The 20033-nt window shown below is 41.2% G+C and overlaps 1 protein-coding gene across 2 annotated transcripts in view; it reads right to left on the reverse strand.

Moving 5' to 3' along the window:
* The window catches only part of ift56 (intraflagellar transport 56), a 97570-nt gene that overhangs the window by 16438 nt on the left and 61099 nt on the right, over positions 1-20033 (reverse strand). For both annotated transcript variants that reach the window (XM_072588483.1, XM_072588484.1), the window contains 4 exons: positions 18129-18182; positions 14605-14668; positions 11825-11913; positions 1491-1574 (listed from right to left, as the gene is read on the reverse strand). In XM_072588483.1, the coding sequence (XP_072444584.1) occupies positions 1491-1574; positions 11825-11913; positions 14605-14668; positions 18129-18182 (291 nt within the window). The remainder of the gene's footprint in view (positions 1-1490; positions 1575-11824; positions 11914-14604; positions 14669-18128; positions 18183-20033) is intronic.

The raw sequence follows: 20033 nt of genomic DNA on the forward strand, positions 1-20033 counted from the left end.
TGCCAGTTGCCAGGGATTTATACTCCTGTCAACTGCCTGAGGATACTTTACCACTTTAAAGACACTATATCAATGCAAATTGATGCTGGGGTTGGCTCAAGTTTAGCAATCAATGCCCTCAAGAGAAGAAGATTAGTGAGAATCAGCCATCATCTTCACGGTATACAGAATGAACAACCCAAAGAAGAAAATCCAAACTTCTACCATCATGGAGGAACCTGGTTTAAATCGCTGTTTCCACTACTTCCTCAAATTGCTAACTGTGACAGAATTTACTGCTCTTGATTTGGTATTCATCTACCATTCAGGCATCAGCGCACTTCAAATCTCCAAGCCCAGAGAGAGTTTAAACAGGGGACATCAATGAGGAAGGAGAACAAATGGGAGCAGGTGGAGTTGGAGTCCCAGACATTATCTGGTCAGCTCCCCTGCATACAAATCAGTGGAAAGTAAAACAGGGCTGAATATTTTAGGGACAGCCATTCTAAGGATTACCCTTTTTTACATCTGTACCGAAGCTCAAAGTTCTGCTGATATATATTGATGCTGGGAAGTAATTTTTTAAAAAGCTTGATCAATAGCTGGAACACGTTTGCCAGGAAGAGTGTCTGAAGCAAAGATGCGGCATTCAATTAACCAATTCAACAAAAATTCAATGTCTCAATCAGAAGACACGAGTATTTTGTAAACACAGGATTAAAATAGCAAATGGGCATTTTCAATGATCATATCGCCTAAGAATCCCTGGCACTGAAATCTTGGAACTGAGATGATGACCTCTAGCAATAATAATATTTTTTGTGCTTGCTATGACACCAAAGAATCGAGAGCATTCCCCCCATTTGAGTTGTAATTTACTGCTTATTTTTCTGAAAAGGAATATATTCAGGAGAACCTCTCTAAGTTTTTATGAAAAAAATACACAACGTCTATAAAAAACTCTTAAGAGCTGTGGAACAGGACTAGTTTTTAAGTAACTGCCCTGCCTGTAGAGAAAGCAATAAGAATCACTCTCTTCAGGCTAGTCTTTAAATCTCAGGAAGCAGTGATATCTATGCTGTAGCTTCTCAGGTTCTTATCATTTATGTTGGAGCTCACAGACTTGCCCAAAATCATCCCTCTTGCTTATCTAGCTGTTTCAAAGTGTTTTTGATGGTGGTGGGAGTCACCAGTAAGTGGTGATGGAAGAAAGGTGTCCATTGGTGTCAAAGAATAATTAAAGCTAAATTTAGCATACTGATCAGTTATATATGCTCTGAACTAATAGGGCATGTTGTTCAGAGAAACATATTGCACAGGGAAGCCCATTTATTTTTTCTTGTTAATAGCATGATTATTGCTAATGTGGTTTAGAGTGGATTTAGAATATTTGTAATACATTCATCCTCCCAAAGAGATCCCAGCAACTCTAAAGGGAGGCCTGTGGAATCTCTAGAATTGTAACCCAAATTACAAAGCAAGATTGCAGCTCAAATTCCTGAATGACTCACCTCCTCAGCCTCTTTGAAGTTGCCAACAGCTGCTTTTGCCTGTGCATAGTTGAAGTTAAAGAGGTCATCATTATAGAAGTAACTCTGTTTAAAAAAAAAGAGAGTGGGTCATATTGTGCAGGCTCTTAATATAACACCACAACTAAGACAAAGTGAACCCAGTTTTCTGTTTACAGAACAAATGCTATTGAAACTCAGGTGGCTGAAGAGATTAAATCTCCCCCTCATCCTGCAAAACACTCAATGTATTTTTTGAACATGCTATTTTCTTTTATCTTCAGATCTTTCTTCCATCACACCTAATGCATGAGTGCTGTCCTCCCAAGCCAGTTCCACAAGATCTGCAAGGTTAATGTTGATTTTCCCTTTGCCAATCCATCTGCTTGTGGAGAGGAGGAATATCTTCCTTCCTTCACCGCCTCAGGCAACTGTCTGTGTAGTGTTTGCACATTCTCTGTGTTTGTGTGGGTTTCCTCCGGGTGCTCCGGTTTCCTCCCACAGTCCAGAGATGTGCAGGTCAGGTGAACTGGCCACGTTAAATTGCCCCTAGTGTTAGGTGGATTAGTCAGGAGTGGGTTTCTCTTCGGAGGATCGGTGTGGACTTGTTGGGCCGAAGAGCCTGTTTCCACACTGTAGGTAATCTAATCTAATCTGTGATGGTCTACTGTTCAGTCCTATTCTATGCAAACATGCCAATGTATCAAAGAGTGCATCTGTAAACACTGCTCCTCATTCTCAGAGAGATGGTAGTCTACTGTTATGGGAAAAAGTCCAGGGCTTGTTCCCCACTTTGATCTTTCAGACTCTGTAAATTTAGAGGTTTAAACTATGGATTGATAGAGTGGAAATAAAGCCTCATTCCAAATTGAAATCAGGTTATTGGCAACAAGTGCTACCATTTAAATGCAATCCGAACATTTTATCATTGCTGTGAGCCCATTATCAGTTAGGACCTATCCCAATTCATAACATAGCTTGTGAAGACTGCAGTCCCTTTAGGCACAATATGAAAACTGGAGGATACAGAGCAAGGCATATTCACAATCACTTCCAATATGAAAGGAAAACATCTCCAAGAAAGATTGGCATTAGTTTTTGACCAAGCAACCTATAAATCTTGTTTGTCACTAATTACTCAGATGGAACTGTACTCAGTGGCACAGTAAATTGCTGCTATGACCTGATGAAACTTACCACTCAGTTGAATGATGCTTCTAGCTGGTGATGCATTACTTCAGAAAGGAAGGAATAGAGAGGAAAGATAACCTCAAACCAATCTTAATAGGATACACCAAACCATGAATTTTATTTATTATTCCTACATTACAGCAGTAACTGCATTTAAAAGTAATTCAATAACTGCAAAATACTTTGGGATGTCCTATGGTTGTGAAAGGTCCTAGACAGAAGAACCTTGATTATCCAGCATGCAATTATCCAGCATGCAATTATCCAGCAATATTGCAAGGTCCCGATGCTTGTCTAAACTATGTTAACCAGCATTTAATTATCCGGAAGTCAATTAACCGAACTAAATACTCCCTGACTGTGTCCTTCGGAAAATTGATGTTCCTCTGTATATTGCTACATAATAGCGGTGTTCAAGATGGCAACATCATTTTTCAAGGGCAATTTGAGATGGATAATAAATGTTGTCTTCACCAATGACATGCACGTGCATGACAGAGCAAACTAACAGAAATGTGTGATGCACTTTTTTCTTTTTATGAAGGAGCATAAATATAAAATTCAACTATTTATAACCAGCATGTTTCATGTTAAAGACAGACCTTTGATTGAATTTTGCACTCATTTTGGGAGCAGCAAAATTGTGGAATGGAACACTTTCTCATTTTTGACTTTCTGCCTTAGCTTCAAGCACTGTCAAGCAAAGTCGAGATTCACAGCAAAACGTACTCCACCATGCCACAACAATGTACCATCGTCCCAATCTCCGAACAAGATCTTTTCATAGACGAGGCTGGTATTTCACTTACCCAACTGGCTCAGCAGGCTTTTAGCTTCAATTTCTCATAGTTATGGGCAGTTTTAAGATCTGGTCTTTAAGATCTTGTACTAGGAAATAAACTGGCCTAACTGTTATGAACCATGCCAGACCCCTCAAAATATTTTATGAAGGTAGCCTAAATCCGAACGGTTTGTTACTTTAAAGACATAAATGAAGTGGATATTCCAGGTGTGGTGCAGCTGGTCAAATCACTTGGCTTTAAGCAAATAGAACTTATTTAAACATTACAGTTGAAATAAGAACAAAAGAAAATGGAATTTAGAACAACTTAACTATTGAACTGATTAGCTTACGAGGTCATGTCAGAGGACAGTTAAGGGTGAACCACATTGTTACTGATTTAGAGTCATATACAGGCATGGCCAGGTAAGGACAGAACATTTCCAATCCTAACGAATATTACTAAAACAAATGGGGTTTTAAGACCATCAACAATGGCTAGCTGGCAGCCATTAGACAAGTTGTTGAAATTCTAGATTTTCTTTGAATTCAAATTTCACTATCTGCTGTCATAGGATTGGAACCATTTTCATCAGAACATTAGTCTGGGCCCAAGAAAACCACTCCAGTCAGATTACCACAATGTCACCAGTGTTTCCCAAAGTAAAGATTGATGAGACTCACTTCCTGCCTCCTTGATAGTGTTCCCACTGCTAACCACCCAACTACACTTCCCATCCCACATTTGCTACTATCATTGATGTAGTGATTCTACAAGGTCAGCCAGCTGGACCTTATGAATTCCCTGATTAGACCCAATTAACAGCTCTCAGGCCCAAAAGAACTCAATTAGTCCCAATGCTAGACACCAGCTAGCTCGTAAGCTAGACTAAAGGAAACAAAAAAAACAAAAGTATGCACTCTCACCCTGAATGCTGGAACTCAAGTTGCAGTTGAAAAGAATCAGATCAACAGAATGTCAACCAATGATGAGTTTTGAAATTGACCTCTAAACTAATAATGTCAATGCTACTTTTAAAAAAAGGTTGACTGCAAAGGTCTCAATGTTCAACATTCTGAAATTCATAGATGAATTTGTGTTCTGTTAGAAATTATTCTCATGTTTAGTAATTAATGAACACAATCTGTAAACTGAAGAAAGCGTGGCAAATTGGCTCCTTTTAAAACACAAGTTCATTCAGAGAAAGTTGTCCATAAACCTTTAAATCAACATTGTGCAACCATCTGACAAGTGAATAAAGAAGTGGAGCTAATTCATTCCTCCTCACCAGAAGCTTAAAGGTTTGGTGTATTCCATCTGGGACCATAACAAATTGGGGAACCATGCTCAAGGGTTGGGTGCAACAGCCCCTTCTATGTCACATTTACATGTTATCTTTTGGCAACATAATTCAAAAACAGCAATAGTTTCTAAGTGTTAATGAGCTGTTTTACCCCATAATCGCCTATCTCAACTCCTGTTTCATTTCCCTAATTTGGCATACTTCTGTCTGACATCCAGTTTTAGATAAGCATGAATTTCCACTAATTAAATATTAAAAAGACTAATGTCATTGTCTCTGAACAAATTCTATCCCTCTCCCTAGCAACTGATTATGCCAAAGACTATTGCAACCTGGAAAAGTAGTTATGTGTCATAACTATCACAAGTTAACCCAGTGCAATACTGCTTGGCTCCAAGCTACATCTACTCATCTTCTATGGAAACTCTCATTCATGCCATTTGTTATCTCAACCAGTCCTGGCTGGTTTCCCACTTAATACATCTTGTAAACTTGAAATCATCAAAAATTCTATGGCACATAGTCTAAATTGAATCAAGTCGTAATGACCCATGAGCTCTGTACTCACTGACCTTCAGATAAGAAATATTTCAATTTTAAAATGCTCATTTTTGTTTCAAATTCCTCCATGATCTGACCTCTTCCTATCTTTATAATCTTCTCCAGCTCTATAACCCTCCAAAATTTAGAGTTACTCCATTCTGGTCTTGCAGAATCCCCAATTTTAATCACTATCATTGTTGGCTGTGCCTTCTTATCCTCATTTTTGGTTATTTGTCCGAATAGTTCCTTAAGTGGTTCAGTGCCAAATTTTATTTGAAGTGATGCGCCTTGAAACATGTTGTTACATTAACAACCCCAATAAGTACAAGCTACAGTTGTTAGCGTAAATCTAACAGGCAGAGGTAGAAGGACCGTAACCCACTGCATCCAAATCCCTCAAATGTCTTGTGTTTTAATAGAGACACAGAAGGGTTGAACTGATCACTGGAAAATACCTCCAAATTCATGGAGCTTACCCTAGAGGATTTGCATGAAACGAGGGTGTGAAGCAAATTTATATTCAAGTTTATCTAAAATAATATCCGCCAACTTTGCTCTGTGCCTCACAAAACAATACTTCAAACCCTTTTGATTTATATGTCTACGTGTGTTTCCTCTGAGTGCTCTGGTTTCCTCCCACAATCCAAAGATTTGCAGGTTAGCTGAATTGGCCATGCTAAATTGCCCATTGTGTTCAGGTATATGTAGTTTAGGTGCATTAGTCAGGGATAAACATAGGATAATAGGGTAGGGGAATGGGTCTGGGTGGGTTACTCTTCAAACATTTGGTGTGGACTTGTTGGACTGAAGAACTTGTTTCCATATTGTAGGGATTCTGTATTGTATCCCTTTGCTATCAGTCCCTTTTTTTATTGGATATATCATTTCATTCATTGGTATTGTATAACTACCTTTCCTGACAGCTGGGTAAACTACCTTTCCAGACCAAAACTCCATTTAATAAATACCCTTTCTTTTGGTTCATCACTGCCATACAAATAAACTGCAACAGCCAGCTGTTAGCCTGGTTTCTTTAAAGATCAATATTTTTCCATTGTACTGTTTTCTTATTTAGCTTGTATCCGGATTTGATTTTTTTCTTTCAAACTTAGGGATTTGCCTGTAATACCCAGGACATCTTCATAATACCCAGTTCATAGTCTTCTTATACTCTGAAAAAATGTAATTTGGAACTACTATGGGTTGACTTTTTTCAAGGTGATTTCTCCCTGTTATTTTGCTGTAGGTTTCTCTGTATGTCACCTAATAATTGTCAAGGTTGACCCTTGTCAGAAGTTTTCTGTAAATATAAGTGTACAATATTAACTCCATTTATCTAAAGAAGTATTATACTCTATGAGTGACAGTGACAGAGTCATACATGGCTGCAGCTTGAGCAAACATGCTTCCCTTCCCTGAATCCATAAACAGACCCTTATATACATTTCTACTATTCATGGAATTCTGATTGTTGATTTCCATGTTCTAAGGTAGTTGTAAAGTCATCTAGTAAATCTACCTTTTGGTTTGCGCATTAAAGCCTTCCAATGCATCCTTTAGTGAACCAATAACTTGCTCAACCACAAATGACTCTCAACATTTGCCTCAAATACCAATTTCCTTTCTCCTTTGTCTTACATTCAATATTTCTGTTGGTATTTCATTTTTTTTCATCTCTTTGCAAATCTTTATAATCCTCTTTTCTATTGGATTTCAAAAGACTTCTATTAATACATTATACCACACTTCATATTCCTACTTAACTATAATGGTCCCAATCACAGTTTAATCTCTTAAATGGACTAGAATTACTGCCTCACCAACATATCCAATTGATCTACTCAGTGACACAACTCAGCAAATTGTCATTCAACCCACTGTGCCTGTCCCAATGTAGGAAGAGCTACAAACATACAAACAATGCAACAAAAGTAGGCCACTTGGACATTCAGGCCTGGTGCTGCTATTCAATAAGGCCATGGCTGATCTGAATTAACCTCAGCTCTACAGCTCACAATCTTTCATTCCTTCAGTAATCAAGAATCTACCTACCTCTGCCTTAAAGAAAAATCTGCATTCACTGCTCTTTGAGGAAGGGAATTCCACAGACTCAATCCTTAGAGAAATTACTTTCCCTCAGCTCTGTTTTCTCGAGTCACAACACCTAGTTTGAGGTTCTATCCCCTCAGGATCTTACATATTTAAATTAAGTAAGCTCCGACTGTTCTAAACTCTAAATGATACAGGCCTAGTTTGTTCAGCATTCCCTCATACGACACTTCGTTAGTTCCAGGTAATAATCTAGTAATTCTTCTCTGAACTGCATCTAAGGCATTCACATTCCTCCTGTAAGTACGGTGGCCAGCACCGTACACTGTAGTGGAGGTCGGCTTGAAGTGGGTAGACTTCGCTTCCTGCTCCTTCCTCTTAGCCATGTACCAATTTTGCTTCTCAGGTGTTTATCTATTTCAGGCGTAACAACATTCCAGGTCACGACGTCGTGGTGGTGGAGGTGGAGGACGAGGAGGACGAGACAACGGCCTCACGGTATTATTACCGGACCGGTTCAGATCCCACCAAGGCAGAAGACGGAATGTGAATGTAATAAAAATCTGGAATCGCGAGTCTTAATGATGACAATGAATCCATTGCAGATTGCTGGAAAATGCATGTACTACGCTGATGTCCTTTAGGGAAACAGACTGCCATTCCTACCTGACCAGGCATAGATGTGACCCCAGACCTACAGCAATGTGGTTGACTCTGAACTGTCCTCTGGAATGGACAATAAAGCATCGAGCACTGCCTTCACCCAATGAATGAATAAAAGAAATTCATTCCAGAACAAAATACAGAGTTTGCATGTCACTTCTGGTTCTTCTGTCAATGCATTTAGATTTCTGTTTTGTGGTTAAAAAGAAGCATCTCCCAATATTCTGTCATTGGAAAAAGTTTCTCCTGATTTAAACTATTGAAATGGATTATTTTGGAGGGCTCTACATTTTCTCTAAATCTTCTCAGATCAAAAAACCTAATTTGGTTTTAGTCAATCTAAACCTTCAAGCTAAATTTGAATCTCCATGAAGACTGTATTTTGTAATCTCTTACTCCTAATTTCTCCGCCTCTGCCATATCTGCTCCCAAGAGGAGCAGTTTCACTCCAGGATATCCCAGGTGGCCTCCTATTTAAAGAAACTGCAATTTCCCCTCCCATGTGGTCAACAATGCCCTTCAGCGTATCTCCTCCACTTTCGACACCTCTGTGCTTGAACCCCATTCCTCCAACCGCAACAAGGATAGAACCCCCCAGTCTTCACCTTCCACCTCACTAATCTCGGGATACAATGCATGATCCTCTGCCAATTTCCGCCAGCTACAATCAGACCTCACCACTAGAGATATATTTCCCTCCCAATCCTATCTGTACTTTACGGAGACCATTCCCTCCATGACTCCCTCGTTAGGTTCACATCCCCCACCAACCCACACTCCATTCCCAGCACCTTCTCTTGCTGCTGCAAGACGTGTAAAACCTGCCCCAAAACCTCCCCCCTCATCACTGTTCAAGTTTTCAAAGGATCTTTTCACATCTGGCAGAGATTTTCCTGCTCATCCAAACACCTCATCCACTGCTCTCGATGTGGTCTCTACATTGGGGAGACAGGATGCCAACTCACAGAACGTTTCAGGGAACATCGCTGGCACACACGCACCAACAATCCCACTGCCCTGTGGCCGACCACTTGAACTCTCCCTCCCACTCCACCAAGAATATACAAGTCCCGGGCCTTCTCAACCACCAAATCCAAGTCATCTGATGCCAGGAGGGAGAATGCCTCATCTTCTGCCTTGGGACCCTCCAACCACATGGTATTAATGTCAACTTCACAGGTTTCCTCACCTTCCATCCCCCCACCTCACCCAGATCTAACCCTCCAACTTGGCACTACCGTCTGACCTGGTCTACCTGTCCATCTTCCTTCCCACCTACCCGCTCCACCCTCTCCTCAGACATATCACCATCAGACCCCACCTGCACCTCCCTATCATCCTCCCAGCTACTTTCACCCCAACCCCACCCTCCTATTTATCTGTCAGTCCCCATCTCCATTTCTGATGAAGGGCTTATGCCCGAAACGCTGACTCTCCTGCTTCTTGGATGCTGCCTGACCTGTTGTGCTTTTCCAGCACCACAATTTTTGACTCAGATCTTTGATCGCCTATTCCTTTTACTCATTTCTATAAATATCTCAATTCTAATAATACCACGATGGCTGCCACACATTCACTGGTCCTATACTCAAGATAGCTGAGATCTCTGTGCATCTTCAATTTTGTCTCTTGCGTATCCCCAATGTTCAATGGTCCACTACAGGAGGGTGTTCCTTCAGTTACCTAGGTGTTATTTTCTCCCTAATTTTCTTCTATTTCTGACTCCTCACTTAAGACGCTCTCTACAATCTATTTTGTTTGTGAAGATTTTGACCATGTTTGATGTCTCCTATATGTTTCAGTCTTAGACATTAATATCACTCCCGTGAAGTGTCTTAAAAAGCTTTACTACACTAAAGGTACTAAAAAAAGTAGATTGTAGCTTATACATTGGTCAGATTTAATCCAGAATAGCCTCTGAATTCACTGGCTGTTGAAAACGAGTCCGTAAGCAGCTGGTACCAACTCCAGAAAGAAGAAATTCTACAATCATAAGACGCAGGAGCAAAAATAGGCCATTTGGTCCACTGAATCCATTCTGTGAATAATGAGATCATGTATGATCTGGTAATCCTCAGCTCCACTTTCCTGCTTTTTTGCCATGATTCCCTTACTGATTATAAATCAGTCTATGTCAGCTTTGGAATATTCTTAACATCACAGTCGTGAGAGCCCTCTGAAGTAAAGAATTCCACAGAGAAGAACTTCCTCCTGATCTGGGTTACATGTCGAAATGAGCTTACTCTGAGATTATGCCCTCTGATCCTAGACTCTCTCACAAGAGAGCAATCTGTCTGCTTATAGCCTGCCAAGTCCTTTAAGAATCTTATATGTTTCAATAAGGTCACCTCCCATTTTTCTAAATGCTGATGAGTGCAAGCCAAAACTACGCAGCCTCTCCTCATAAGAAAATCCCTCCATGCCAAGAATGAACCTATTGATCGGTCTCTGGACTGAATCCAATTTCACGACAATATCCCTTCGAGAAGGAAAACCATCCACAGTATTGTAAATGTGATTTGACCATGACTTTCTATAGTTTTCATAAGACCTTTCTATTTTTATCCTCCAGTTCCATTTGAAGTAAAGGCCAACATTCCATTTCCTTCCCTATTAGTGGCCAAACTTGGATTCTAGCTTTTCCTAAATTTATGAACAAGGACTCACAAATTCCTCTACTGCAGTCTGCATTTAAATTAATATGCAGCTCTTGTATCTTCTTGCCAAAGTGCATATACTCACATTTTCCAACATTATATTCCATCTGCTAAGTTTATAGCCTTAAATTTTCTATTTATTAAATTCCACTATGATACGACCTCAATCAGTGTGCACATAACTGCATACAGTTTCAGACTCCCCTTATCTGTACAAACATTTTGCCCAACCACAAAACAGAGGTTTCAATCTGGGAGGGGAAAAATAAGTCTCTTGGGATTTGGGTGTCATTAGTCAAGTTGCCTTTCAGAAGATAGTGACAAATCTTCCTTTTGAACCACTGGTAGCAATTTGAAAGAGAAATGGCTTTCTATGCAAAAGGCATGACCCAAGAATCCATGGGAAGCACCCTCTCCTCAATTATGAGGTTGTTGATTCAAGTCCCATTCAAGGCTGATACTCCAGTGTAGTACTGAGGCAGAGCTACGTTGATTTCTCTCCTTCTGGATAAGTCACTAACTGACATCCTGTCTTTCTACCAGGAGAAAAATCAAAGATACAGTGATAACAATTTTGAAGAAGAGGGTGTTATCCTTGGTGTCACAGCTGATGTTTACCTCTAAATCAAGTTCACTGAAAGCAGTTTAGCTGGTCAGAAGATTCTCGTTTATAAGGGAATGATGGGCATAAAGTGGTTGTATATTTCCTATATTACACTTTGAAAATACCCCACTGGCTGTAAAAGATTTGAAGTGTCCTGTGGTTACTAAAGGCATAATGTCAATGCAAGCCTTTCACTTCAGACAGCTGTATAAAGCTATCTATGCCGGTGTGGGATTGTAGACACATATAGGTCAGACAGGGTAAGGCAACAGTGAATCATCAGTTTTGAACCACAATCCAATAGCTCATGATCACTTTTACTAGTTAAAATAAATTCAAATTCTCAACCTCTCGTGATGGAATTTACATTTCCTTTCCATGGAAAATTAATCCAGGCTGCTGGGATATTAGTCCAGTAACATAATCACAACAGCTGTTTCCTCCTCCTCCATCACTTGACTATCCTCTCAATACATGGCCATATGGAGGAGGTGAGAGAATCTGGAAGAATGGAGACAATAGCAACAAAAGAAAACACGACTGACCTTGACAGAGTTTAAATAGATCAAAACATCCTCAAACTGCTTCAGTAGAAAAAAACAGGAGGCCATACACTGACGTCCAGGGATGGTATCTGAAAATAAGATGGGAGTTTTACAAAGAATAAAGAATACAGCACACGCAAAGCTGAACTATGGTCCAGCTAGGTTTGTAAAAGCTAATTCCCTGGCTTTAAAATCTCTTTCACATAACAAGGAAACTTTTGTTTGAGTATACCTGAGCATACTGGCCTCAGCATGCTTTGCTGACTGAAGATAACCAGTCAACTGACACGGGGAACTGTGGCAATACAGGTACAAAGCTGCTCATTACTTGAGGTCTTCTTTCATTAGTACACTGACATCATGCTCTGGAAAACCAGGCACCACACTATCAATGCCATTAAAAGCAGGCCAACAAGAAACATAACTGTTCACTAAGTTGGTCTCTTTGATGAGAGCTTGTCCACTAGTGAGGGTTTTTTTTAAGTGAGGAGAGGTTGAGACAGAGGTGCAGAGTGGCGTGTTCCAAGCCAAGTGTGGCTTTGGAGTGTTTTTTTTAAAGGTCGGAACAGTCAAAGCAGTATGAATGGATGGAGTCAGGCTGCCACAGAACTGGGTTTTAGTTTAGTTTTCAGTAGTTGTTGGGGCTTTGATGCTGACTGAGGAAGCTTTACGTTTCTGTTATAGGTAAAAGCTTGCTCGGGTTCCCTACCTGCTGCCGGAATCACATGTGAGACAATCGATTTTACTGACTTTGCTTTTGCAAAGATGTGTTTATGGGATGTTACTATATTGGAACAGGTGCTGTCAGTAGTTCAGTTATATATTATTCTGTTAAGTTTACTAGCAGAGTTAAAGTTATAATGTAACCAATCAAATTCAATTTGGAGCACAGCACCTTACACCTGCATTTAAATAAGTTAAAAGTCAGGGTCTAGACTATCTTCTTGATATATTTGAAGGGGGTTTGGTCTGACCCATAACACGAGATGCTGTGTAAATTGGGCCAATATGCCTTGCATTTAGGTGATCTCATTCTGAAGGGGTAGACGCTGACAGATGGTTTTCGCTGGTCTGAGAATTTTAAACAGGGAGGCACAGACCAAGGATAAGATAATTATTTAGGACTGGGGTGAAGAAAAATTACTTCAAAAAGAATTTTGTAATGCTTTGTATTTCTTTACTCTAGATAGTTGTGGGTACATCAATGAATATATTCAAGGAAGCGGTAGACAAATATCTGATCTCTCAGAAAAGTAAGGAATTTGGGGAGTGGACAGAAGTGTAGAGTTTAAGTCATGATGACAATTAAGGTCAACCATGATCCTATTAAATGGAGAAACAGGCTCAGTGGACCATATGGATTACATCTGCTCCTTTTCTTACGTTCTTGATTAAATGTTAAATAGCACGATCCCCTTTCCTCTTATATGGATGCTGCAGTCTGATGCTGTCTCTTGCCACTGTTGTTTGTGATATACATAAATGATTTAGAGGAAGGTGTAGGTTGCCTCATTAGCAAGTTTGCAGATGACACTAAGATTGGTGGAGGAGCAGACAGTGAAGAGTACTGTTGGAGAAAACAGCAGAATATAGTTAGATTGGGGAGTTGGGCAGAGAAATGGCAGGTGGAGTTCAATCCAGACAAATGTGAGGTGATGCATTTTGGGAGATGCAATTCAAGAGCAAACTATGCAGTAAATGGAAAAGTCCTGGGGAAAATTGGTGTACAGAGAGATCCGGGCGTTCAGGTCCATTGTTCCCTGAAGGTGTCAATGCAGATCAGTAGAGTGATCAAGAAGGCATATGGTGTGGTTTCCTTCATCGGACGGTATATTGAGTACAAGAGTTGGCAGGTCATGTTACAGTTGTATAAGACTGGTTCGGCCACTTTTGGAATACTATGTACAGTCTGGTCTCCACATTACAAAAAGGATGTGGATGCTTTAGAAAAGATGCACAGAAGGTTCACCAGGATGTTGCCTGGTATGGAGGGTGCTAGTTGTGACGTGAGGTTGAGTAGATTAGGATTATTTTCAATGGAAAGGAGGATATTGAGGGGAGACCTGACTGAGCTCTCCAAAATCATGAGAAGTGTAGACAAGGTGGATAGCAAGAAACGTTTCCTAGAGTGGAGGACTCAATTTCTAGGGGCCATGAGTTCAAAGTGAGAGGGGAAAAATTTAGGGGAGATATACAGGGAAAGTTCTTCATGCAGAGGATGGTGGGTGCCTGGAATGCGTTAGTAGTGGGGACAGGAACGATAGTGTAATTTAAGATGTATCTAGACAGATACATGATTGGGCAGGGAGCTTAGGGATACAGATCCGAAGAAAATAGGTGACAGATTTAGAGCGAGGATCTGTTCGGCTTGGAGGGCTGAAGGGCCTGTTCCTGTGCTGTAAGGTTCTTTGTTCTTGTTCAACCTCAGTCCTGCTGCTTAGCAGGAGAGCAAGTTAATACACGTCTGAATTCCATTTTCTAAAACTACAGATTGAGGTTTTGTTTATCCTCCAACTTCCATTCTGCAATGGGTGAGGTGAGGGGATATAATCTTCACTCTGCCAAAATAATGGAGACTGCAAACAAAACAAAACAGAAATTGCTGGAGAAACTCAGCAGGTCTGGTAGCAGCTGCGAAAAGAAAACAGAGTTAACATTTTGAGTCCATTGACCCTTCTTCTGGAGGTTGCACTTCAATACAGAGGAACTCATGTTCTGTCAAGGTATTCAGCACACATTACAATTAACGTCCTGGTTTTAAGCTGGTCTCACGTACGTACCACATTCACTGGCAGAGCCTCCGACCAGCTGGAAATATTGTTGTGCAATCTTCAGGTGCTCCCTCTGTGGGAAGTCAAAGAGAAAGACATAGTCATGTGCACTTTTGTGCATAGGCATTTGTCAAACACTAAATCACATTTCCCTAAAGGTCTGGTGATGCTGAACAAAGTTGGCAACATAAAAAACAGATCAATGCCTTTACAGGTTTCCTCCTTCCTCGCTGTCAGGACAGGCACAATCAAAATCAGCCAAAGTGAGCACAGGAAACTTCTTCAAATCTTTAACACATAGGTGGTTATGAAACAAAGCCTCAACTTTTTCTGATTGTCAATGAACTTTTTTCTTGATTTGAAATGATCACAGGGCAAAATAAATCACCCAACATGTTGAAATTACATTTGAACATTGAACAGCGTAAGGAAGAAGCAGGGGAATGGAGGTAAGAGGTCAAGGCCATTCAGGAGTGAAAGCATGAAGCAACGAGTAGTTGAAATCTGGAACACTGTTGCACAAAAGGCTGTGAATGGACAAGAACAACTGGAATTTAGTAGGCTGAAATCGATAAGATTTTTATTATATAAATATATCAAAGGATATTGACTAAAGATGTAAGAATGGAATTTAGATCGGCGATGATGTAATTGAACAAACTCAAGGCTGAATCCGGTTCCTATGCGAAATCTGTTCCACATAGACGTTTGCTGATATTTACACACCATACTGCTGAAAGTAATCTGAAGAAGTATTACACAAGTTTAGTTCTCATAAATCATTGACTATTCTGTATTGGTTCTCCTCTGGGACCAGCCTCACGAACAGGAGTGAGAGAGAGTGAAAGAGTGAGAGTGAAAGAGAGAGAGAGAGTGAGTGAGAGTGAGAGAGTGAAAGAGTGTGAGAGAGTGAGAGTGAGAGTGAGTGAGACAGTAGGAGTGAGTGAGACAGTGAGAGTGAGAGAGTGTGAGCAAGTGAGAGAGAGTGAGTGACAGAGTGAGAGACAGAGTGAGTGAGTGAGAGAGAGAGAATGGGAGAAGTGAGAGAGAGGGAGTGAGAGTGGCAGAGAGAGTGAGAGAGAGAATGAGAGTGAGAGAGAGAGACAGAGACAGAGCGAGGGACAGAGTGAGAGTGTGAGAGAGAGGGAGTGTGAGAGTGCGAGAGTGAAAGTGAGAGAGAGAGTGAGAGAGTGAGTGTGTGTGTAAGAGAGAATGAGTGAGAGTGAATCAGAGTGAGTAAGTGAGAGTGAATGAGAGAGTGAGTGAATGAGAGTGTGAGTGAGTGAGCGTGAGTGTGAGAGAGAGAGCGTGAGAGAAAGTGAATGAGTGAAAGAGTGAGAGTGAGAAAGAGTGAGAGTGAATGAGAGAAGACAGTGAGAGAGTGAGTGTGAGAGTGAGAGTGAATGAAAGAGTGAGTGAGTGAGAGTGAAAGTGTGTGAGAGTGAGTGTGAGAGTAAATGAGAGAGTGAGCGTAAGTGAGAGTGAGAGGAAGATTGAGAGAGATAGAATGAGAAAAAATGAGAGAGTAAGGAGGCGGGGGGTGAAGTTGAGAGGGGGAGGGGAGAGAAGGGTAGGGGTAAGGGGGGCAGTGGGTTGAAGAGGAGAGGGGGAGAGGAGGGGAGACAGATGAGTGGAGTGGGGGATGAATGGGAGGGGGAGATGGAGAGAATGGGAGAGTGCGAGAGGAAGCGAGAGGGGGGATGGGAGACAGAGGTAGGGAGTGAGAGAGAGTGAGAAAGAGAGTGACAGCGTGAGAGAGAGTGAATGAGTGAGAGAGTGAAAGAGTGAGTGTGAGAAAGAATGAAAAAGAGTGTGAATGAGAGACAGAGAGTGAGAGAGAAAGAGAGAGGGTGTGAGTGAGAGTGAATGAGAGAGAGAATGAGAGAGAAAGAGAGTGAAAGAGACAGTGAGAGAGCGTGAGTGAGAGGGAGAGACAGAGTGAATGAGAGAGTGAGTGAATGAGAGTGAGAGGGAGAGAGTGAGGAGAAGGGGAGGGGATGGGAGCATGAGGTTGAGAAGGGGAAGGGCAGATAGAGGGGAGAGGAGGGCAGGGGTGAGGGGAAGGAGGGTCAGTGGGTTGAAGAGAAGAGGTGAGGACGGGGGGGGAATGAGTGGGGTTGGGGTGAAAGAAGGGGGGGAGAGAGGAAGAGAATGGAAGAGTGCGAGAGGGAGAGTAGGAGAGGGAGGGAGAGGGAGGGAGAGAGGAGGATGGGAGAGAGGGAGGGAGAGAGAGGGGAGAGAGAGTGAGTGAGGAGGAGGGGGAAGGGGAGAGGGAGGATGGGGTTGAGAGGGGAAGAATGGGGTCAGAGGGGAAGGGGAGGGCAGGGGTTGAGGGTGAGGAGGAGAAGGTGGGAAGTTGGGTTGAAGAGGAAAGGGGGGAGAGGAGGGGAGGGTGTGAGGGGCAGAGAGAGAGAGGGAGAGGGAAATGGAGAGAATGGGAGAGTGTGAGAGGGAGAGAATGGGAGAGAGAGGGAGTAGAGGGAGGGAGAGAGTGGGAGGGAGAGAGGGAGGGAGGATGGGAGGGAGAGAGGGGGAATGAGACAGAGGGATGGAGAGGGGGAGAGGTGGAAGAGGTTGAGGGTTGGAGGGGTGCGGAGGGGCTGATGTTCTAACTGCCCCAGATCTTAGGTACAGTGGCACACATTTGACAGTCAGAGGATTTCCCAAGCAGAAAGAAAAATTAAACATGGAACACCCTCAGGATGTTGCAAACTTTTCACAGCCAATGTATTGCACCATCAGATGCATTCTATCTTGTAATGTTAGCCAGTGACAGTGAACAGGAAAATCTCACAAATAGCAAATTTAGATGAACAGCCAGCTAATCTGTTTTTTGGTTTTGGTTAACAGAATAATGTTTACCAGAGCATGCAGAGACAGTTTTGCCACAAAATATTTTACAACTCTTTGAATAGAGCTTCAGCTTAATGCCTCATCCAACAGACAAATGCAACACCCCCTCAGTCTGCACTCAGGTTAGTTTGGATTCTGGACTCAAGTCTAAGGGTGCAGCCTGAAACCAGGACCTTGTGACTTAAAAACAAGCATGTTATTGTTTATATTGAGGAGGTATTATGTGCCAATGTGTAGTAAAGGCCAACTGTGCAGCAATGTACAAAATCATTATCAACACCACACTAATTCCCAGAGTTCTTGCTCCCTAACTGAATTGCAGAATATTAATAATGGACTGTGAAAACTCAAACTTGTGGGATTAAATTCTTATGTGTCAGTAGCATTAGAAGGCATAGTGACAGATGGACAAGACAACACAGGAACAGAAGGCAACACATCAGCAGCACATGCATATTCACCATGTTAGAGGTCATATTTAAGTGGGAAATATGTTAAGATTGCAAAGAGGCTGGCTTGTATACCAGTGTTGATGATCAGTACAGGGTCACGTGGAGATTTCTCCACAGACAAATGCACAATTTCAGTCTCATTTTAGGATGAGAATATGAATCATCACAAATCATGAACACAATCCCATGCTTGCTGCACTGATATAATTTATAAAGGCCTCAACTCACCGAACCTTGTTCCTGACCAAGAGCCGCATTCACCACACCTTTCAGGATGTACTCCTAATAGAAGAAAAGAAAGTCAAAGCTGTATATTACATGGTCCATTAATTTGTAAATTCTGCTTTTAATAATGTCCAAGTCTGGCCCAAGGGACAGAAGCAGACTTCCTTTTGCACATGTTCGTATATAATATAAATCAAAACATGAAATACAAACAAATATACAGCATTTTATAGTTTAATCACACTTGCAGATCATTTATTACTGAAATCTGTAACAACAGAGGCATTAAAACAAAGCAATATTTGATTCTGTACCTTTATGAAATATTATGGAGAAGGTAATAATAAAACTAAAGACAGAAAATGTACTGATTACAGATTAAACTAATTGGTGTCAAAATTTTATTTCATAACCCTCCTGTGGATTTCCTGGGGATGTTTATTACACGAAAGAGTCAGTACAAATACAAATTATTGCTAGTGTAGATGTGATCTCTGCTGGCACACTTCCTTTGCTCTCTTGCTACCTCTGGCAGGTTTGACATAGTACTACAGCAGAGCAATTCTGGTCAAGACACCTCTTGTTGGCAAAATATGTCAGACACAAGATTATAAACGAAAATACAAGTAATGCAGTCTCTCATTGGGACATGATCTTTAATCCCACATCAGAAGCCATTCAAGTGACCATTTTAACCTTTTTGTGAAATTGCTGATAAGAATAGAACATTCAAAACAGGAAGCACACCAAATTTATTTCCAAGCATGTATTATTCACACTGGCTGAAAAGCAGAACACTACACGTTACTAAAGCATTGACTTGGGAATGATTTAATCAAGGCTTTTGAGTAGCACATTTGAGGTAAGAGTTTGTCACAAATCAAAAGGTCTGGGAGATCCAGGTCACATTTTTAGGGTAAGCTCAATTTCCAAGAAATGGTGAACCTGTGGAACAGGCCTCCAGCTCACGGGATGAATAGCGATCCACTGAAATCCTTCAAGCCAGAGCTGGAACAAGCAATGGTTGGGAAGGAAAACATTTAAACAAATATTAGGTACTGTATAGAATTACCAGGGCCAGAGAATGATCTCCTGATTTCGTTTCAATCAATAAAGAGAGGGGAGAATGACAGACTAGTCCCAAGTTGGTCTGGAATTTTAATTTGTTCTTTTATGTCTCCAAGGAGGTCACGTGAATTTTGGCAGGGCGATATACCAGAGGGAGATTTCCTGTTCATCATTCTGAAGATAATTCTGCCTTTCAGCCTGTTCTGCCATTCAATGAAATCATTATTGACCTGTATCTCAACGCTATTTATCTGCCTTTATTCCATATCCCATTATAACTAATATCTGATTAGTAATCTACCAATGACTATTTTCAAAGTTCAGATTCAACCTTGAGCTTTTTTCGAGACAGTACAGGACCTGCTCACTTTGTGTGAAAACATGCTCCTAATTTCCCTCCAATGTGGTCAACTCGAATATTAAGATTATATCCACTTCTTCTCAATTCCGTCCCCAAAGAAAGACAGGTTTGACGGCAGAATGTTTTAGGGGTCCTGAGTGACAAGATCCAGACAAGAACTCCAACGAGATGCATCAGAATGTTAAGATCATGCTGCCTCGTCTTTTACACTTGTCACAAATGGCATGGTGAGATTCTTGTTGGCCAGCAGCAAGTTGCCAATTGATGGTAATTAAGGTTGGCTAAAGTCCCTGTTGACTGCCCAACTCGCTATATTAATATCTCAGTCGCATCCTTACCAAACTAATTCAACAAACTAGACATCAGGAAAACCAACATGGAAAAAAGGGGCTTAGCACGTACTCTAATAGCCTCCATTTTCGACACTGGGCACCACCTCAGGGCATGTTCATGGACACCGGCCATGCATACTTCATGCC

This window comes from Chiloscyllium punctatum, chromosome 18, assembly GCF_047496795.1.
Source record: "Chiloscyllium punctatum isolate Juve2018m chromosome 18, sChiPun1.3, whole genome shotgun sequence".
NCBI classification, from domain to species: domain Eukaryota; kingdom Metazoa; phylum Chordata; class Chondrichthyes; order Orectolobiformes; family Hemiscylliidae; genus Chiloscyllium; species Chiloscyllium punctatum.